The sequence below is a fragment of the Cebus imitator genome, unplaced genomic scaffold, assembly GCF_001604975.1.
Source record: "Cebus imitator isolate Cc_AM_T3 unplaced genomic scaffold, Cebus_imitator-1.0 Scaffold61, whole genome shotgun sequence".
Taxonomy (NCBI): Eukaryota; Metazoa; Chordata; class Mammalia; order Primates; family Cebidae; genus Cebus; species Cebus imitator.
The window spans coordinates 9,834,998-9,856,314 of NW_016107376.1; the positions used below are offsets into that span (position 1 = coordinate 9,834,998).

General features: G+C 41.6%; 1 protein-coding gene across 2 annotated transcripts; it reads right to left on the bottom strand.

Moving 5' to 3' along the window:
- Window positions 1-440: 440 nt before the first annotated feature.
- On the bottom strand, window positions 441-17,495 carry TNFSF10 (TNF superfamily member 10). Of its 2 annotated transcripts, XM_017529889.2 has the most exons (5): window positions 17,230-17,477; window positions 8,450-8,587; window positions 5,298-5,340; window positions 2,917-3,021; window positions 441-968 (listed from the first exon to the last, which is right to left on the bottom strand). In XM_017529889.2, the coding sequence occupies exons 1-5, from the start codon at window positions 17,359-17,361 to the stop codon at window positions 541-543; spliced, it is 846 nt and encodes a 281-aa protein (XP_017385378.1). In that variant the 5' UTR covers window positions 17,362-17,477; the 3' UTR covers window positions 441-540. The 2 variants fall into 2 exon arrangements, with proteins under 2 accessions (XP_017385378.1, XP_017385379.1); XM_017529890.2 differs by lacking the exons at window positions 441-968; window positions 2,917-3,021; window positions 5,298-5,340; window positions 8,450-8,587 and adding an exon at window positions 10,643-11,700 and having other exon boundaries at window positions 17,230-17,495.
- Window positions 17,496-21,317: the final 3,822 nt, after the last annotated feature.

Below are 21,317 nucleotides of genomic sequence, written 5' to 3' on the forward strand. Positions count from 1 at the left end.
TGGTGGCGCGTGTCTGTAATCCCAGCTGCTCAGGAGGCTGAGGCAGGAGAATTGCCTGAACCCAGGAGGCGGAGGTTGCGGTGAGCCGAGATCACACCACTGCACTCCAGCCTGGTGAAAGTGCAAGACTCCATCTCACAAAAAAGAAAAAGAAAAAGAAAAAGAAAAAGAAAAAGAAAAGATGGATTGTTGCTCTTTCTTCTGCAATCTTTGCAAGGAGTAGATTATAAAGACAAAAAAAGGTTAACCATTGCATTAATGTTTGGAAGCTGAGTCTTTTAGATTTCTGCTAGCAAACTGATATGAGGTAGAACTCTGAAAGATCTTTTGGCAATTTCATTTTCTTGGGATAAGTAAGTCACTTTCACAACAGTGTGTGTTGTAGAGTGTTTTTGGTTGTCGCTGCTCTACTGAGATTGTGTAGAGGTTTTTTTTGCTGTTGTTTGTTTTTTTGGTTAGATTTGTTGGAACATCTTCATGGTATATCATCCTGAAAACTGAAAGCCACTTTGAGGTTATTGCTTTTTCTTTCCAGGTCAGTTAGCCAACTAAAAAGGCCCCGAAAAAACTGGCTTCATGGTCCATGTCTATCAAGTGCCCATTTGTTACAGAAACAAAAATTCTGTCGTTTTCCTTAAGCTCAAATATTCCCCCTTGATAGATGGAATAGAGTCCATATTCTGCATCTTTAGACCAACAATTATTTCTAGCACTTTTCATCAGCAGTATGGGGTCAGGATAACTTGTGTATTTGTAAATATACTGGACCATTTGTTTGTCGTTCTTTCTGTCTTCTTTGATTTCCTCCTGAAATCGAAAGTATACTTGGCAATAGATGTAATACAGCCCTTTTTCATGGATGACCAGCTCGCCATTCCTCAAGTGCAAGTTGCTCAGGAATGAATGTCCACTCCTTGATGATTCCCAGGAGTTTATTTTGCGGCCCAGAGCCTTTTCATTCTTGGAGTCTGTAGGAAATTTAGAGAGAAACAGAGTTAACAGAAGGGAGTTTGTAGCAAAGCAAGGAGCGTCCTTGCAGCTTTGGCTAATCTATGTTTTTGTTGGGGTTGCCAGGGATTTCAACTTAATATCAAACTTCTTCCTCCTTCAATCTCATGTGGATTATAAATTGTAGTCATAATCAGGAGGCCCCTGTATCATTGTGACACTGGGAATTGTTGGGAGTTCCTTGTCTTTTTATACCTTGTCAGCTGCTTATGCCACATTGTCACACTTAGAATGGTAGCACAGGGGATGGCCCACTTAGATAGTAATGGTTAATGCTGGGCAGAACTTCCGCCCTGACTCCCTTCTCGTGCTGGTGAACTTAAGCAGACAATCCAGAAAGAAATCAAAATAAATGTATCTACTTTTTAGGCCTAGATCTCAGAGGTTCTTGCCATTCCTTTTGGACTCTCTGGGTCCCTCCTTGATCTTTCTCAGCTCTCCAGAGTCAAAGGCACATCCAAGCAGAAGGCGTCTCTAGTCCAAAATCATAGAGACACAAGGTTGGCAAAGGAGCCTAGATTTAAAGATCCTCACATCCTCGAATCTTTCACTCCCAAAGATTTTGAATGAAAAGTGTGCCTTCCAAAATGATATTCCTTTAGACTTTTGGCCTATCTTCAGGATTGGTGCAAAATTTGGCTTTTCCAGAGTATAAATCAATTATATTTGTTGATGAGTAGCAAAAGTAACATCATAATAATCCCCTCACTTGTAGGCAGAACATGCCAATCATTTATAAAACATGAAGAATGTCAAGAAGGCAACTACCCAGAAGAAACTAAGTCAACCAACCAAAAAACCCCCAGACGACCTTTTTAATTTAATTGATGTTTGAAATATTTTTAGACAAATTTATGGGACAAAGCCTCTCATAAAAATAAAAGTGAGTATTTCTTGAGTACTCACAATAGATCAGACATTTTGCATCATTTTATGAGTTAAGAATTATCTCAGCTTCGCATATGAAGAAACTGAAGCTTGACTGGTTTAAGTAATTTGCTCAAAACATGCATCTAGGTGAAGAGGAGCTCTGATTCCAACTGAGGTATTTACACTGTAAGACCCATGCACAGAGGCCAGGTGTGGTGGCTCACACCTGTAATCCCAGCACTTTGGGAGACCGAGGCGGGTGGATCACCTGAGGTCAAGAATTCGAGACTAGCCTGGTGTGAAAATTAGCTGGGCATGGTGGTGCATGCTTGTAATCCCAGCTACTCGGGAAGCTGAGGCAGAAGAATCGCTTGAACCTGGGAGGTGAAGGTTGTAGTGAGCCAAGATCACGCCATTGCACTCCAGCCTGGGTGACAAAAGCGAAACTTCATCTCAAAAAGAAAAAAAGACCCATGCACATGCACAGTATTACATAGCACCATATCAACACGTGTTCTGCCTAGATAAAAATTAGATGTAACATATATGGTTAAAATATATGAAACTGACATTTGTGTAAATAAAATGTGGTCAAATATTGGCAATCTCCCATGACTTAATTTAATATAAATGCCACTAGGACCACCATAGTGAGAGTAAATGACTTAAAACTTTTTAAAGAGGAGTGAGGTTTGATGGCGAGCAAAGAAGAGAAGAGCAAAGCAATTGAAGAAGTAATCATAAGAGAGAGAAAAAAAATTACTCTAAAGAAGGAAAAAGAAAAATGGGATCCTGGCAACTGCAAAGACAAAATTCTCCCACTTTGTAATTTTCCTGAGGCCAGTTATGTCATGGCAGTAATTGAACTATTTGTCTGTAATCTTGCATCTGAAAACAGTCAGTCTGAGATCTGATTAATACTAAGCATTTTGTAGATAGTCATATAAATATTTCAGGTAAAATTCTTTAAAAAATAAGTTACTTGACACAGTCCTTCCATTGCTTTTCCTGAAGTCACTTATTTGTTGTTTCTCTTACTTGGAATAAGCAATGTGTTGCCACTTCCTCTGGTCCCAGTTATGTGAGCAGCTACTCTCTGAAGACCTCTTTCTCTCACTTCGGGAGAAATACCTTTTTGCTTTTCTGAAAGAGAAATGATAAAGAATCATCAACACTTGTCAAACTAGTTCTCAGACACATTGCTGTTCATAGGTGTTGTCAATCAGCCATTGTAAGCATACTGGGCTTCCAAAGTTGGTTCTATCAGTTTTCACAAAAATAACATTTTGATATTATGATCAATCTCCTTCAGCTTATAATCAACCTGAGAAGTACTTTACACGGGAAGACTAAGCAGTAACATGGATGATAATTTATCAGTGCCTCACAGGTAAGGCGCAAAGAGAATCCAACAAAGTGAAGATTCCATCCCTTTTCCAAAAATATAAATAAAAAAATAACTGTAGACTTGTAATAATCCTCGTGAGTTAAAGTGTGCAAATAACCACGTATTGGCAAATTTCTACCTTGAATTACATACAGAAAGCAGTAGCAATGGTGACGATTGCCCTTAGATGCTACAAACTGGCATCCGACAGTCATCCTGCAGCCAGAATGAAAAAAAAAAAGAATGGGAATTTTCCACTCAAAAAAAAAATGATAATCATAGGAATTGACATGCTGGTCATGGTATTGAATATTCTAGCATATAAGTTGCAAATTCACTAGATCATAATAAACAAATAACATTTATTGACCATCATCCAAAGTATTTTGGAGTAGCCTTAAAAAATAGAAATGTAACAAATGTCGTTCTCTAAAAAATCAGCTCAGACTTCTCAAGTGTGCTTACATTGGTTGTACGACAAATTATATTCTTTTATCAAACAGATAGTGTTAGGGTAAGGCCCTACACCCCAAAGGGCTACAGATATTAACCACTGCTTTCACTGACCAAGTCCTCAAGGAACTTACAGACTTCTATGGAAAATCTTAATAAATATGAATTAGAAAGTGACAATTTGGAGGCCAAGATGGGTGGATCACTTAGCCTAAGAGTTTGGGATTAGCCTGGGCAACATAGTGAAACCTCGTCTGACAAGAAATAGAAAAATCAGCCAGATGTGTTGGCCTGTCCCTGTCATCCAACTATTTGGGAATCCGAGGTAGGAGGATTCCTTGAGGCCAGGAAGTTGACGCTGCAGTGAGCCATGATCGCACCACGGGACTCCAGCCTGGGTAACTGATTTGTTAAGGTCATTTCAAGGATATGGGTAGGAAAAGCTAGATTTGAAAGCAAATTTTTAAAAGAGGAAATTTCCTACTGGTTATAGCAAGCACCTCCCAGAAAAGAAACTTGCAAATACGTATATCGAGGTATCATGGATATATTTTGGTACACAGGGTAGTATTTCACCTTCTTGGGATGAATAAAAAAGAATTTTATTCTTCCAACACTGAAAACAGTGCATGCATTTACTGCTGGAGACCATTAATCTGGTATGCCTCATCTGAACAGGTGGAGTGTTCAATATTCTGACTCCTGCTTTTGCCTTTGGAGAAACGGTAAGAAAGAATGCTTTGACCCAAGGACCAAGCCCTGTGCTTTATATTTAAGGAAACATACTTAATAAAGGAAAATAGGGGTGCCGAGTGATGAGGAAGTTTATTGCATTGGAAAAGAATAACAGATTTATCCTTGTTCATTCCTGGAAGGCAATGAACTAAGTACGTGTGATAAAAATATCAGAGTGCAGGGAACTTACTTAGATAGGTGTCCAGGGAAGCCCTATCTGAAGAGATGACAATTACGTGAGCTGTGAAGAATGAGGAAGTGCCAGGTGGAAGGCTAATGGAGCCAGCCTGGGCAATAGTACCGAACGGAGAGGTGGGTGGGGAGAGGGCTGCTATCCATAAACAAGGGGGTGCTGTAGGATGGAGACCACAGGAGGAGGATTGTGGGTGGGTAGAAAGATTGTTGGGGAAGGGATGATGGAGCAGGAGGCCTTTGTAAAGAAAGACCTGGAGCCCAGTGGTGGCCTGAAAACAAAGCAGGGTGACTTTAAAGAACTTCATTTATCTCTCTCCATTTCCCAGAAAGGATTTAAGATGGCCTGTTTCTAACATATTAGAAGTTAGAAACAAGTAAGTGAAGAAGTAAGGGGGAAGGGAAAATTCATGGGGAAAAATAAGAGTAAGCTGAAATACAGTTCTGACCATAGGGGAGCCACAGATTTGGTTCTGAGCTTCCTAGCTGCCTATGTGAAGAGAGAAGTAGAATCAACAAGTGGCTTGAGATACAGAGCAGCAGATCAGAGGATGGATGAGTGGATGAGAGCAGAGACGAGAATGGAGAACTATTCACAACCTGTCATGAGGTTGACACTAGAAAATTAAAATAACAACAAAAAAGATAATACCTTGAACTGTAGAAATGGTTTCTTCAGAGGTTCTCAAAATCATCTGCAAATATTATTGAATAAAGCTTGTTAATTTCCCTTAAAATGTAAACTGACTATAGAATCCTGTGGCTCTTCTTGCTGATGTCTAATGGAAAATGTCTACATGCATTACCAATCTAGGAAGCTTTCAGTTTGGTCAAGCATAGGGTTTATAAGGGGAGGGGTGGGAGCTGGAATGAATACTGAGATAGCTGACCCTGTACAGCAATCAAGGGATAGTATTCCGTCTGGGAAAGTTCTTTTGCTGGATGAAGTCTTGGAAAGCCCACACGCGGAGCAGTGCAGGAGGAAGAAGCCATCTGCCATGTGAGGTCAGCCAAATGTGGCTGTTAGGGGTGGCACTTTGTGCGTGGGGGGGGGGTGTATGTATGTGTGCATGCATGTGTGTGTGTAAGTGCACTGGGTAACAGAGTCCAGGGGCTTAAAATTATTAGACAGACCCAAGTCTCAAGACGTAGGCCACACTTCCTCTGCTTCAGGATGCCCACAGACATACATAGCCTGCGGAGGTATGATCTGACAACACCGTGTCATTCTGTCGTTCTGAGAATGTGGCTGAGCCATTCTCAACATAAAGATATTTTCCCACCATCCCGTATCTTTGCTAAATATCTAGTAACCTCCCCGTGCCTTCGTACTAACCAATGGGGAAAAACAGTAAGAAAGAGGGAAAACCAAACCTTTCTATTAAATGGGCAGACCCTGACTTGGCTCATCCATGGCTTCCGAATTCAGCTCTGTCCCCCCCCCCACCGCCTCCCATCACTGCCCTCTTTCCCACCTCCGCGGTCAATGTTGCACCTGTCAGAAACTTGCCTTCTTTGTACTTCCACCTCAAAGCAGAAGCCCTCTGCTTCTCCCTCTACCTGAAGCCCTGATGCCAGATAATGGGGGACAGAGGGGTGGCGGTGGACTCACTGTAATCAGTTCCCTGGGCACTGACGTACGAGAAGGAGAAGTGAGAGGAAGCCACAGTATCTGTCTTATCTCTCTGTCTCTCATTTCTCTAACTGTGTCTCTCTTCCCCACTCTTACTTCCTCTTCCTCTTACTCTGCAACAGAAAGGAAGGCGAAAAGGAGAAGCAGCAAAAAGGAAAGGGTCTTTCCTACCATGTCGGAGTCAGAATAAAAAGAGCAACTAGAAGCATGGCCAGATGCCCTGCATTCAAATCTTTTAATGACTGGCTCTGTGGGACTGCTCAAGTCATTTAACTGGTCCAAACTTCAACTTATTAATCTTTTAAAAATATATTTAAGGGGCTAACAATAATTTATTCTTCAGGGCTGTCGTGAGGATTAAATGAGATAACATATGAAATGGGCATAGGGTATTTACTGGAATAAGTCTGTTCAACTAATGTGCCTTAAAAAACAAAAGAGAATTATTTTTCCCACATTCTCATCATTCCCTCTGTGTTCTCTCCCACCTTCTCTCTATTCTACTTGGTAGCAGGATGTGAGATGGGAAGGAGAGTGACAGGAATAGCAGGAAAGAGATATGTCCCCACTATTTCTCTTCTCTCCCCACTCTCTGTCCACGACACCCAGCCCTCTCCTGACCTCCAGCCTTCCACCCTCGTTCTGAATTGCTCTCCCCTGCTGGACAGTTCACCTCTACTCTCCCCAAACCCCTATCCCAGGGACTTGGGAGTTTCATTTCTCGGCTCCCTCAGGACCGTTCTCCAGTCCAGGCTTTTCCTAGTGTCCTGGCCCTTGCACCCTGAACACTCGCTGTCATTTGGAGTGATGGAATCACAGCTGCTTGTGTGCAGGGGCACCCCAGCCCGGGGCCATGCTTCTAGGACAGGTATGTTTCTAGGACTCCTATGGGGAAGTCTAGTTTCGTTTCCCGTAGAAATAGCATCTTACGTGATGTCGGGGCTTTACTGTGAAAACAGCTCAGGATTATAAACTCATTCCCTAACCACCAATATACCAGTATTTCTATGGAGAAACAGATGCTGAGCACCAAACAATGGACTCACAAACGTGTAAAAACACATTCTCCTCCTACCCTGGGAATTCCCCCCGGTTATGGCTTTAAACAATGGTGTAGTTCACAGTTTACACTAGAGTATTTTTACAGCTATGTTCTCATCTGATATTTTTACATAGGCAGAAGCAGTTTTTTTTCTTTTGAGATGGAGCCTTGCTCTGTCGCCCAGGCTGGAGTGCAGTGGCACAATCTCAATGCAACCTCCACCTCCCAGATTCAAGCGATTCTCCTGCCTCAGCCTCCCAAGTAGCTGGGATTACAGGCACACACCACCATGCTTGGCTAATTTTTGTATTTTTAGCAGAGACGGGGTTTTGCCACGTTGGCCAGGCTGGTCTTTGACTCCTGACCTCAGGGAGATCTGCCTGCCTCGGCCTCCCAAAGTGCTGGGACCCATGCCCAGCTGTGAATATTATTAAATGCCATCTTACAAAGAAGGAAGAGCCTAAGAGAAGAAACCTGATTTGATCTGACTCTGCCACATTCAAAAAAATAAACTGCTAACTAACGTGTCTCTGCTAGAGGTCCCGTTTAAGTAACATCCATACATAGATACTTTCTGTAATTTGTTATTTACTGGCTATAAATTAAGAGAAAAAAACCCTTCAATTTCTCAAAGCATCTTTTTCTTCCCTTCCCTTTTTTTACCTCTTTCTTCCCTCTTTCTTCATCTGCATAGATATACAAAAATAAATATTTATCTCCAGACATCTGCAATATGGGAAGAAAATAAATCACGATTTGGCCTCCTTTATCTTTTGAACGAAAAAGAAATCCCATACATCCTTTATGACTTTGGGACCTTCTGTTCATTACCCTGTCTGTGCCTCAGTTTCCATAATGTGAGATAAAAAGGTTAGACTAAATGCGGAGGCTGTCTGGGGCACAGGTATGAACTCTAGACCAGGGGCCAGCCACGCCCTGCCCTCTGCTGCTATGCCCCATTTTCCTAGTTCTATGAATTTGGGGGAAATTACTTAAACACTCTGGGCCTAAGTTTTCTTATTTGTAGAATGAAGAGTCTAGGCTTGATTATCTTAAAGATTCCTTCGCTTTAAGGAATTCTTCCGGCCTTTTCTGCCTGCTGGAGAGGTTGCCTGGTGAGGTTACCTACCTTTCTAACGAGCTGCCGGAGTTGCCACTTGACTTCCCAGCAGGGGCTGTTCACACTCTCTTCGTCACTGGGGTCCCAGGAACTGCCATCTTCTTTTAAGAAACAAGCAATGCCGCTTTTGGAGTACTTGTCCTGCATCTGCGTTGAGATGGAATGTATTACGCATAAGTGCTTTTTATTTTTGTTCATTTGGAAGTTAAAACAACAGAAACTGACGGCAGGCTTGGAGAAGTTTTGGCACGTTGAGTAAGTTCCTGCCTGAAATAAGAGTAAACATGCTGTCCTGTGCCCTTTAAACAAAGGAGTAAAAGTAAGCAGCTGGATATGGTGGAAAGGATCCAGGGGTTCGTCAAGATCTGACCGCTGTGCCTTTCCTGGTAAGTTGCCTCTGTTCTCCTGTGTCTGTTCCTTCGTTTTGAGCTGGTTCACTACAATGATTCTGAGGTCTCTTCCTGCTCTGCTATGGCATGTATCCCATTCTGAAGCTGGAAACCTACCTAGATACAAGGTCGGCAATGGAGTCAGTTTAAATTCCAAGATCCTAAATAAAAACCAGCCAAATCATTTGGGAGGGGGTCATATTCTGTTTGTGGATCTGAGCTGTGGCTAGCTAAGTAGATTCTAGTAATTGATCTGATTTCTACTCCTCTGGCAGGCAGACTCTGGACCGTGTTGCCGCTAGAAATCTGAATGCTGTCTCATTAAATGTTCACACGAACTAGGGATTTATTGGCAGAGACTTTAAACACTCTTTGAAGGTTTTCTCACTGTTTCTGATTGAAAGTAAACAATGGCAATAGCAGATCATTGTCAACAAACTCCTAACCCTCATCAGCAAATCCTTGCTTGATGTTATAAACACACAGACACACACACACACACACACACACACACACACACACACACACACACCCCCCAACCATCCAGAACTCTTCCGGCTGATAATTGTTTAATCAAGAAGAATAAGAAACAGAAGGTCCAAACAAAGCCAGAAGGATTTTGTTTGTTTGCTTTGCCCATCTCTTCTGTATTGTTTTGTTTTTAACAAGTGGGATTGAAGAGATGTTATTTCCCTGAAAAAAAAAAATCTCCTGAATTGACTCTACCTGGGGAAATAAATGACAATTTTAATCTGTTATTTGAACTAAAGGACTGCAAAGCCTGAAGGAAGGGTCAAATTGAATGATGATAAACTCCTTCCTATAAAGAGACAATCTCATTTTAAATCAAAATATCTGAACTGTTTATGAGAGGTCCTAGCCAGGATCACAGAGTTCTGTCTCAGCCCTATAACCCTTGGACATTTGACCAAGGTCCCTCAAATGGTACACACTTGAGTTAATAAATTTCCTCCACACACCCTGACATAGATCATTCATTTACTTTCAAACAATTGTTTATTTTCCTTCTTCCTCTTTGAAATTACAAGAGAAAAATATTCCCATAGTATATGTACTGGGAGGTGAAGCTGGGGCCACCTGAGTTGAGAGATCACTGGCCATGGAATTAGGCACATTAAGGACCTTGCCCCTGCATGCCCAACTGTAGATTCGTAGTTGCACCTCCAATTTACTTGGGAGATGCAAAACCTTTGCAAGGAAAGCACCCAGTCACATATGATTCAGAAATAAGAGAGCATGTCGAGCCAGCTGTGGGAAAGGATCATGAAAGAAGAGACGAGGAACTGAGATCAGCCACAAGGGCTGAGGGTGGTTCCAGGAAGAGCAGACGTTTCCTGGACACTGTGCCAGTTCACCCGCCCAAAGTATGAGTGTGCTCTGGCTAAGCTTCGGTTCGATTACACTGAGCAGGCAGGCTCACAAATCTCCGTAACATGTTGGGGCAAAAAGTGTGCATATACCAGAAAGGAGGAAGCAATATGCCTTTTCCCCTCACAGCAGCTGTAAGGTATCTTAGCAGGAAATGGCTGAAGATGGGAGGCTCCGGCCGTAGGAGGCAAGGTACGGAGTTGACAGCTGCCTATGATTAGGTGGTAATGGTGTCAGGCAACAACTTTTCAACTGAGGTGCAGTTTGACTTGGGTGGTGGTGGGGGAGCTTGAGCCACAGGGACTAGCCCAGGTGAGTACAAATTGCTGTCTAGAGCCTGTAATACCATCTGAGTATTTCCCAGAAATACTTTCTGGAGGAGGTGGGGGGAACCTGGAGAACTGAGTAAGATCCCAGGTATGAGTGGATGGGTGATTGACAAGCTAATGTAGTTACATGATTACCCAGGAGTTCATAAAGCCTGGATACAGTCAGGATACACAGGCAAACTGGGAAGCATGGAAAAGTAAAGAACACATTTCCAAAAGTTAGAAAAAAAAACCACTCCAAAATTAATCAGTAAATCACACAAACAAAATCACAACCACTAACAGCTGCTGTACTCCCACCTCCTAGTGAACCTTTGGAGGATGTCTCTTGTTTACAAGGGCAAGATCAGACTGCATGCGTGTGCACAATTTTGAGTATGGTTGTTTTCACATAAGACTATATAAAAATGCTGTGTTCTTTAAATCTGTATGAAGATAATACATGTATGGCATGGATATTTGAAAATTTGTAAAATATAGAAAAATAAAAAGGAATAAAAAGCACTCATAATCATACCATCTAGAGATCACATTGCCGTTTTGGTGTTTCTCTTTCTAGACCTTTTTATGCATAAGTATTGATTTCTGAACACTAGAAATCCAGAGAGGAAGCCCCAGTCACCTTCTTCGCCCTCACATATTTCTTGCATCTTGCTCGTTAGTAGTTTCTTCTATAGAACTTGGCCATACTGGTGACTAGACAGATGGCGGGTTGACGTGGGGTGCTGTGGTTATTCTAAGAATGATCATGAGCATGATATGCCTCCACCTGCCTCCTCCCAGCCTTTCCACTTCAAAGTATGAATTTCCTGCAGCATATCATAGGCTGAGGTCTACTATCTAACTAACCACGCCTGGGCACTGGGGGCAGGAGATTGTGTAGGTGGGTTATTTTCATTTGCGTGCCCTTGACAAGAAAGCTCTTGCAGTGGGTGCCTGTTCTTCAGCTCCAGGAGCTCTTGGTTCTGAAAAGTGGATTTCCATGGTGACTGCTCTTGGTGCTGTTACAAACATGGTGGTTGGCTAGGCCAGGGTCAACCAGTCCTTGTTGGGGCTTGAGCTCAGCAGGGTAGAATCAGCAGGATAGACAAGATGGCAGCACTGACCGTCTCTGCTGCCCAGACATTAGTCTCTGACAGTCATTTTCTGCAAACTACAAATAGCACAAAGATTCATTTATGAAGATGTGTGGAGAGGAAGCCCTTCTCCTTTTTCCTCCACTTCTATGATGCCACAGTGATAGGCCATTCTTTAGTCATAAAACTTTCTCAGAGGGACACAGACTTCAGGGGCTCAGCCCATACTGGTTGATCATGTTTGTGGGTCTACAGGCTTATTTATAAAGGTCCAATCCAATGTTATAAAGCCTTCCTTAACCCTTGCACCCTATAATCCTGGCAGACTGTATCTTCTGCAAATTTTCACCAGCTCAAATGAAGGCTGTGTTCAATTTTCAAAAATTAATACTTATGTTGAATATACTTTTCCAAAGTCTACACAGAAGATTCAGATTTATTTTCCCTTGGGAAAATATCTGATGAAGAAAGTGACACTTTCAGGAGACTCTTCAGCAGTAATTACAATGCTACTATAAAAAAAGCATTGTATTGTATAAAAAAAATGCATTGTTAAAAAAAAAAAAGTAGGTGCTTCAATGTATTGAGTACCTCCTTCACACTTGGGCTCAAAATCAGGCTTTACCTTTTACTAGTTTTGTAATCTTAGACAAATCTCTTAACTTCACCTGAGCCTTCGTTTTTTTCATCTATAACAAGAGGTAATTATCCTTAGGCTATATAATTGTTCTGAGACTTGAGACAAGGCAATATCTTTCAAAGTTACTGGTACACAGTAATTGCTCAAAACCTATAATTATACTAGCCTTCGAGAACTCTCAATGAATTCTTCTGCATGCCTAACATACATGTATTCCTATATCAATATGCAATTAAGAAAAATGTGTGCAACTGGAAAGATCCTAAGCCTTATATGAAATTTCCACTTTTATAGTAGAATTGAAAAAGAAATTTGAATCTATACACAGACAATTGCATGAGTCAGTTCAGCAAAGAACTGGTTGATTCAATCTTAAAATTAGTCCGACTTGTAATGTGAGCACATTGATGGAGCTACTTGTGTATGAAGTAACAGCTTTATTCTGTTTATGCTGCAAAGTTAAGAAAGGTGAGACATTCTGGCTCCACAGTGGTGAACATAGCAGCATTCCAGTCTCTCATGTAGACTTAAAGCTAAAGGTATGATGATAGTTTTATGAATATTTTTTTCTTACAAAAGAAAGTCTTTTCTAAATGTGCCCTACAATAAACCTGACTTTGCTGGTCATCTAATGGTAGCCATAATTTTCATAATCACTTGCAAATCAAACAAGAATCTGCCTCATCCATTTCCAAAAGAAAAATTTCTGATTGAGATAACTGAATTTACACTCCACAGGATATGCAAACTACATTTCCCTAGCAAATAGTTAACACTCTGTGTCTTTTGCACAATTTATACTTTTCTGAGATGCTTAGCCTTTCATTTGCTAGTCAGCTGCCAGGGTTGATGCTGCAGGATGCACTGTGCATTCTTTGTACATCACAAGGTGCAAACAGGTTAATCCTGTGGCCACCTTGCTGCGGAGGGAGGAGCCTACATACCTGGGCTCTAGCTGCCCCTGCGCTGCCTCCAATGCCTTGTCTGAAGCTGAGTATATCATTTCTTGTCTCCTCATCTGTAAAAAGGTGGTGGAGGGTGGGAGTGAGTGTGAGGGCTGGGGGGGGATCTGAAGTTCCTTGTAGCTCCTAATTCTCTACTATTTAATATACAATTAGTTAAAATATATATTAGAAGTCAACAACTGAGTTGGCTTATTTTCAGAAATTTTGCAGTCATAATTCCAGGGAGTTTTCATTGAGAAAATCATAAATTAAAATGGCACTAAGTGTTTTCTTTTCTGTCAAAGATACCTCGATTTGTACATGAACCATTTGCAGGCAGAGAGCGGTCGTTTTATGCTCCATTGTTTTATCATGAACAGCTGTGTTTCTCTGATAACTTCTTTATTACAGATCCTACCGATGACATGCCAGTGCCCCAGGAGTAGGCAGAATGTCATACCTTTGTATTCTCAGTTATTGTCAACACAGCAAAACATGTCAAAGGTCTGAAGGTTCACCAGAACTAGCTACATCTAGAAAACACAACAGGAGGGTTCAGTGATTTAGAGCCTGGCTTTGGGTTGAGCCTGACTCTACCCTTGTTGCCTGCATGTTCGTGGACCTACCATGCTTGTGAAGGCTGTTCATTCATTCAGCAAGTTTTTAGTGAATCACGAGTATTAGTATTAGTGGCTACTTGGGAGCCATATGGTAGACCCAGAGGTATACTGGTGAGCGGAAGCAAATCCGGCTCTTATACAGCCACCCTCGTCCCCAAGAATTCATGGGTCAAGAACTGTAACTCGCATCCAGGACAACAAAGCAGGGAAGACATAGCCGGAACCCCGGGGGCTCCTAGCAACGGGCTGGGGCGGGAGTTTCATGGAGTTTCCTGAGGAAAAATTATTTGCCCTGGAGCAACACGTGAAGAAGCTAAATTTGGTGCCAGACGTGTAGTCTGCAGTCTGCAGAAACCAGGTTTTCAGGTAATATTTACAGACTTTGAGGTTGTTATGTTTTGGCAGTGTGTAACATGCCATTTGAAATCCGTTTGCCAGGGCAGTCATGCAAGAGAAAGAAATAAAGGGTATTAAAATAGGAAGAGAGGAAGTCAAATTGTCTCTGTTTGCAGATGACCATAATTGTATAAAAACTCCATTCTCTTAGCCCAAAAACTCCTTAAGCCAATAAGCAACTTCAGCAAAGTCTCAGGCTACAAAATCAATGTGCAAAAATCATAAGCATTCCTATACACCAATAATACACAAGCAGAAAGCCAAATGGTGAGTGAACTTCAATTCACAATTGCTACAAAGAGAATAAAATACCTAGGAATACAACTTACAAGGAATGTGAAGGACCTCTTCAGGGAGAACTACAAACCACTGCTCAAGGAAATAAGAGAGGATACACACAAATGGGAAAAAAATCCATGCTCATGGATAGGTCAATATTGTGAAAATGGCCATACTGCCCAAAGTAATTTATAGATCCAATGCTATTTCCATCAAGCTACCATTGACTTTCTTCACAGAATTAGAAAAAAACTACTTTAAATTTCATATGGAACCAAAAAAGGGCTTAGATAGCCAAGACAATCTTAAGAAAAAAAACAAGGCCGGAGGCATCACACTACCTGACTTCAAACTATACTCCAAGGCTACAGTAACCATAACAGCATGGTACCGATACAAAAACAGAGATAGGGACCAGTGGAACAGAACAGAGATCTCAGAAATAACACCAACCATCTGCTCTTTGACAAACCTGGCAAAAACAAGCAATGGGGAAAGGAATCCCTACTTAATAAATGGTGCTGGGAAAACTGGCTAGCCATATGCAGAAAACAGAAACTGGACCCCTTCCTTACAGCTTCTACAAAAATTAATTCAGAATGCATTAAAGACTTGAATGTAAAACCTAAAACCATAAAAACCCTAGAAGAAAACCTAGGCAATACCATTCAGGACACCGGTATGGGCAAAGACTTCATGACTAAAACACCAAAAGCAATGGCTACAAAAGCCAAAATTGACAAATGGGATCTGAGTAAACTAAAGAGCTTCTGCACAGCAAAAGAAGCTATCATCAGAGTGAACAGGCAACCTACAGAATGGGAGAAAATTTTTGCAATCTACCCATCTGACAAAGGTCTAACATCCAAGATGTTAAACAAACAACCACATCAAAAAGTGGGCAAATGATATGAGCAGACACTTGTCAAAAGAAGATATTTATAGGCCAACAAACATGAAAAAAGGCTCATCATCACTGGTCATTAGATAAACACAAATCAAAACCACAATGAGGTCCCATCTCATGCCAGTTAGAATGGCGATCATTAAAAAATCTGGAGACAGCAGATGCTGGAGATGTGGAGAAATAAGAATGCTTTTACACTGTTGTTGGGAGTGTAAATTAGTTCAACCATTGTGGAAGACAGTGTGGTGCTTCCTCAAGGATTAGAATCAGAAATATCATTTGACCCAGCAATCGCATTACTGGGTATATATCCAAAGGATTAGAAATCATTCTACTATAAAGACACATGCACACGTATGTTTATTGCAGCACTATTTACAATAGCAATGACATGGAACCAACCCAAATGGCCATCAATAATAGACTGAATAAAGAAAATGTGGTGCATATACACCATGGAATACTTTGCAGTCACAAAAAAAGATGAGTTCATGTCCTCAGCAAACTAACACAGGAACAGAAAACCAAATACCCATGTTCTCAGTCATAAGTAGGAGTTGAACAATGAGAACACATGGACACAGGGAGGGGAACATCACACACTGGGGCCTGTCAGGGCATGGAGGGGAAGGGGAAGGAGAGCATTAGTACAAATACCTAATGCCTGTGAGCCTTAAAACCTGGATGACGGGTTGATGGGTGTAGCAAACCACCATGGCACATGTATGCCTAGGTAACAAACCTGCACATTCAGCACATGTATCCCAGAACTTAAAGTAAAATAAAAAAATTAAAAAGTAAAAAAATCTGTTTGCCAGAATTCATAAAGAACAATAGACCTCATGTGAGTTACGAACCTGAACTTCATTCTGCTGTGTGCTCTCAGATAAAGTTTCTAAGAGCTACATTACAGATTTTTTCTGACAGAAAGTATCAAAGTAACAAGGCCCAATTTACAGACTTTGCGACTGCTGTGGAACAGATTTACCGTTTGTGTTTGAAAGCAGGAAAGAAATTTTATAATTCCCCACTTAATTGGTCAGGATTTCTAACTGTGCACCTTGGATTGCTGCACATTGGACTCAAAAGGAAACTGGTAATGAGGAAATATACTTTTATTTATTCACGGCTACAGGGTAAGTACCCGTCCCTTCAGATTTTATTCCAAATCTTGCTGTAATATAAAGAAGGAAGTTTACAAGACATGACATTGCTGCTTTTACAAAAGGACATTCTGTTTATTTTTGCAGTAACTTTCATGTCCCCATAAGCAGAGTTGTCACAGTGTGCACTACCTTAGATTGTTTTACTGCTGTGTAGTTGTCATTTTTTTCCATTTTGATCTAACTTATCCTCAGTTTTATTTGTGAATAGTCTTTTACATTTTTTGTATGCTGAATATGGGCACCAAAGAGCTTGTAAAAGTTATCTTTTTCAATCGAATGTGCACAAATAAAAGTTTGGAAAAGAAAAAAAAGAACTATAAAGCGTTTAGCAGAAAGCTTTCATGAACAGTTGCAACAGCTAATATTATAAAATACAAATACTTCTGAAAACAAAAAAGCTCTCGGGAGTTTTGTTGCCCGCATCTGCTAGTAACTCGTGGAGCCAATTCTGTGACTGCACTTCGTTTACACAATTTCTCGAACTTACACGTTGGCGAAGTCCTCAGTGGTTATGCAAGTTAGCAGCTCGAGTCTACCGACAGAGAAAGAAAGCAGCCGGATCTTCAGAGAGGAGCAAGCTGACATGCAAAGGAGAAGCAGGTAACAGACAACTGCTAACCGCCTCAGAGACTGAACGCACTGCATTGCACTGACCTGCTTCAGCTCATTGGTGAAGTACAAGTAAGTTACGGCCACACAGAGGGACTGCAGGAGCACTGTGAAGATCAGGATCAGCACGCAGGTCTGCCCGGGGCTGGGTCCCCCCTGACCTTCCATCATAGCCATGATCCTGCCGGAGTCTGAGTGCTGTAAGTTAGCCAGGCAGGCGGTTTCTGAAGCCCGCCTTTCTGTTTCTTTTATGTCAGCAGAAAATGAAAGTGCATTGACTTGTTTTTCTCAGTAGTGTTGCCTAGCCCCACCCTCTCTCCCTCACCTCTGCTACAAATTCCTCTGAACCCAGACAGAACTCAGAGACAACACTTGTCTCAAGGTGATGGTTGGAAAGGAGGGAAACTGAAAGAAGACCCTCTCCTCACCCATGCACCCCTTCTCTGCACGCATAGAGGGGTGGGATTTTCTTTTATTTTCCCTAACATATCCTCATTCTACCACAAAGCCCTAAGCCTGATGGCCTGTTTTCTAAATTTTAAGAGAATTGTTATGACCTCAAACTTCCATGTCTGATTTTTCTCATGCTACTGTGAGGTGCTGGAAGAAGGCAGGTGGGAGCGGATAAAGGAAAATAGAAATACTGTCTCATAGCAATGGTCCTGCTGCATAACTCCATCTTGAATGTCAGAATCTAAATATTGACTTCTTCCTCTTTGTAAACCTTCAGACACAAATTCTAATCTCCTTCGCAGATCCCCTACCCTACCAAGACAATATACCTTGTGTTAGACTGGACAGGTCAGAAGTAGTTGACACTCTCCGAAAGGCAAAAGAAAGAAACATGTAGATGTTTTCTAAAATATTAACCCCAACACAGTGTCTCACTGTCACTATCCTTCTTTTATGGATTAGGAAAAGAAATCACAGGGAGTTGATTACCTTCAGATTCAAGATCCAGCCCCAGATCTCTCCACTATCAGATGCGATACACTGGCCCAGTTTTATATTGTCTATATATCTTGTTCAGCATCTTTGTTCTTTCCTCTTTCTTTCTCTTTCTTTCTTTCTTTCTTTCTTTCTTTCTTTCTTTCTTTCTTTCTTTCTTTCTTTCTTTCTTCTTTTTTTCTCTTTTCCTTTCTTCCTTCCTTCCTCTCTCTTTCTTTCTTTCTCTCTCTCTCTCTTTCTTTCTTTCTTCCTTTCTTTCTTTCTCTTTCGGACAGAATCTCACTTTATCATCCTGGCTGGAGTACAGTGGTGGGATCTCAACCCACTGCAGCCTCCACCTCCCAGGTTTAAGTAATTCTCCTGCCTCAGCCTCCCAAGTAGCTGGGATTACAGGCACATGCCACCATGCCCAGCTAATTATTTTTGTATTTTTAGTAGAGACAGGATTTCATCATGTTGGTCAGGCTGGTCTTGAACTCCTAACCTCAGGTGATCCTCTTGCCTCAGCCTCCCAAAATGCTGGGACTACAGGCATGAGCCACTGCATCGGGTCATTGTTTAGTATTTCTTATTCCATTCTTGACTCACTGAATCAGAGTTTCTGATGGTGGACTAAGGAACCTACATTTTTCAGCAAATACTCCAAGAGATCCTAAAGTTTGGGACCCTCGATCTAGAGTTACTTTCCTGAGTTTATTCAGGTACGTCTGGTCACCGTCACTTCCTGCCCTCACCTTGTAGCTGCAGATGAATCAACTGTCTACATTTAAGAAAATATTTAAAATCTTAAATTTGCCTCTGTCAAATTGCCAAATTTTTAAATGCAAACTCCTTTCAGACACAGACAAATTGGCAAGGTAGCATTTTTCCTACTAAAAGTTTCAGACATTACGTGAACCTAACACTATTTAACCACACTCACACTGTAAGTCCTGGGCTGAATGAGTTTTTAAAATCAGGTGAAAGGTGAGTGGGATAACTGGAATGCACAAGACACACAGCCGGGCAGGGCAGAAACAAGAAACCAGAGAGATGGCAAAGAAACGCAGGGGAGAAGACCAAAGGAAACCAACTTAACACCTTTGTTATATTCCAGAAACAGAAACATTACGGTTATGATGTATGTGAAAGGCAGGAAACTAAGGAACGGGAAATGTGCAGGAAGTCAACATCTCTATCTTGTGGGGAAGTAAGAAAGTCTGGAGTGTGGAAAATGAGGAGGCTTATCTTGTGGTCAGGTCAGGCAAAGGGGTGATTACAGGAGTTACAAGAGTCAAGAGGTCCGGCCACCTCTGCCTTTGAGCCTCCTCATGTACTGGCCGGGCGCAGTGACTCACGCCTGTAATCCCAGCACTTTGGGAGGCCGAGGCGGGTGGATCATGAAGTCAAGAGATTGAGACCATCCTGGCCAACATGGTGAAACCCCGTCTCTACTAAAGAAACAAAACGTAGTTGGGTGTGGCGGCGCGCACCTGTGTCCCAGCTACTCGGGAGGCTGAAGAAGGAAAGTCGCTTAAACCTGGGAGGCGGAGGTTGCAGTGAGCCAAGATCACGCTACTGCACTTCAGCCTGGTGACAGAGTGAGACACTGTCTCAAAAAATGAAAAAAAAGAAGATATTATATGTATAGGCTATAGAGAAACCTTAATCCTTTTATTATGACAATGTTTAATATAAATGATATAGCGCTTAAGCCATATTATTATTAGCATGGATCTGCTGACTGGCATCCATACATTACACCCTTTAAGTGACAATTCAGTTCCTTTCAACTGGAGTGAGAACTTTTTATTTTATTTTATTTATTTTGAGACAAAGTCTCATTCTGTTGCCCAGGCTGGAGCACAGTGAGCAATCTTGGCAACCTCCGTCTCCTGGGTTCAAGTGATTCTCCTGCCTCAGCCTCCTGAGCAGTTGGGACTACAGGGGCCCGCTACCACACCTGGTTAAATTTTTTTGTATTTTTAGTAGAATCAGGGTTTCACCATGTTGGCCAGGCTGATCTCGAACTCTTGACCTCAGGTGGTCCATCTGCCTCGGCCTCCCACAGTGCTGCGATTATAGGGGTCAGCTACCACGCCTGGCCTACTCTATAACTTTTAAGTAATTTTTAAAGAAAGTCCTTACAAAGCATTCAATTTAGCATTCCAGAAACAACTCGTATTTTGTTGGCTTCTATGATACTTATATGAACTATGTAAGTACATCTGGCATAACAGTTCTGAGAAGAATTGAATTCTTGTTAGGTAAATACATGGAAACAGAAGAACAGCCTAAATCCTTCATGCCCTCTGCAGAACACACTGACTGGAGGTTAGAGGAAGTCAGTACGGAGAACTTCCAGTGTATCTTGTTTATTTCTATACTTATTTGATTATTTTATGGCTACCCCATTTATAAGAATGTAGGTTACATGAGAGTGAAACTTTGCCACATGCATGGCTACCAATTCCTGGCACCAAGCCTGGCATACTGTGAGCAAATCCATGCTGGTTGGATGAATGAGCATTTCATAGTCTCCAGAATCTTAAAGCTCTTTACTGCAGGAGCAGCAGTGTTTTCTGCAGAATGGACACAGACGCAGAATTTTTAAGTCTTTCCCACCAACACTAGCAGGAAATCTATTACTTGCTTCCTAGTGCATGACATCCCATGAATAAGTGCCAAATACTTCATTCTATGAATAAAGATGTTAGTTAAAATGTAAATGTTAAAGTCCCTTTAACTAACCGGACTGGGAGGCTTGGGTTGTTTTCCTGATCAGACGGAGGGACAAAGGAGGTGAAGAGAAGACTGTACATTCCTCAAGTAGAGAGGCAGGAAAATGTTTCAGGAATATAAGGCTGAGTATTTCTCTGAAAGATCTATACTTCCATCACTTAATTTTGTCAGTAGTTGATCCTGTTTGCTTTTAACATGAAGGGAAAAGGAGAAGCTGTAACTGCCACTAGTGCCCTGTGAAGATTTGTAAAGATTTTCAAGGAATTAATTATAAGAGCTGTTAGGCCGGGCATGGTGACTTGCGCCTGTAATCCCAGCACTTCGAGAGGCCAAGGCAGGTGGATCACTTAAAGTAAGGGGTTTGAGATCAGCCTGATCAACGTGGCGAAATCCTATCTCTACTAAAAATACAAAAATTAGTCAGGCATGGTGGCAGGCACCTGTAATCCCTGCTACTCGGGAGG

Excerpts from the sequence above, each read along its gene's own strand:
- TNFSF10 (XM_017529889.2), bottom strand. The coding sequence starts at position 17,361 with ATGGCTATGATGGAAGGTCAGGGGGGACCCAGCCCCGGGCAGACCTGC. Across the intron at positions 5,341-8,449 it reads TCCGGCAGCTCGTTAGAAAG|ATGATTTTGAGAACCTCTGA; the intron begins GTAGGTAACCTC and ends TAATATTTGCAG. Across the intron at positions 3,022-5,297 it reads AACCATTTCTACAGTTCAAG|AAAAGCAAAAAGGTATTTCT; the intron begins GTATTATCTTTT and ends TTTCTCTTTCAG.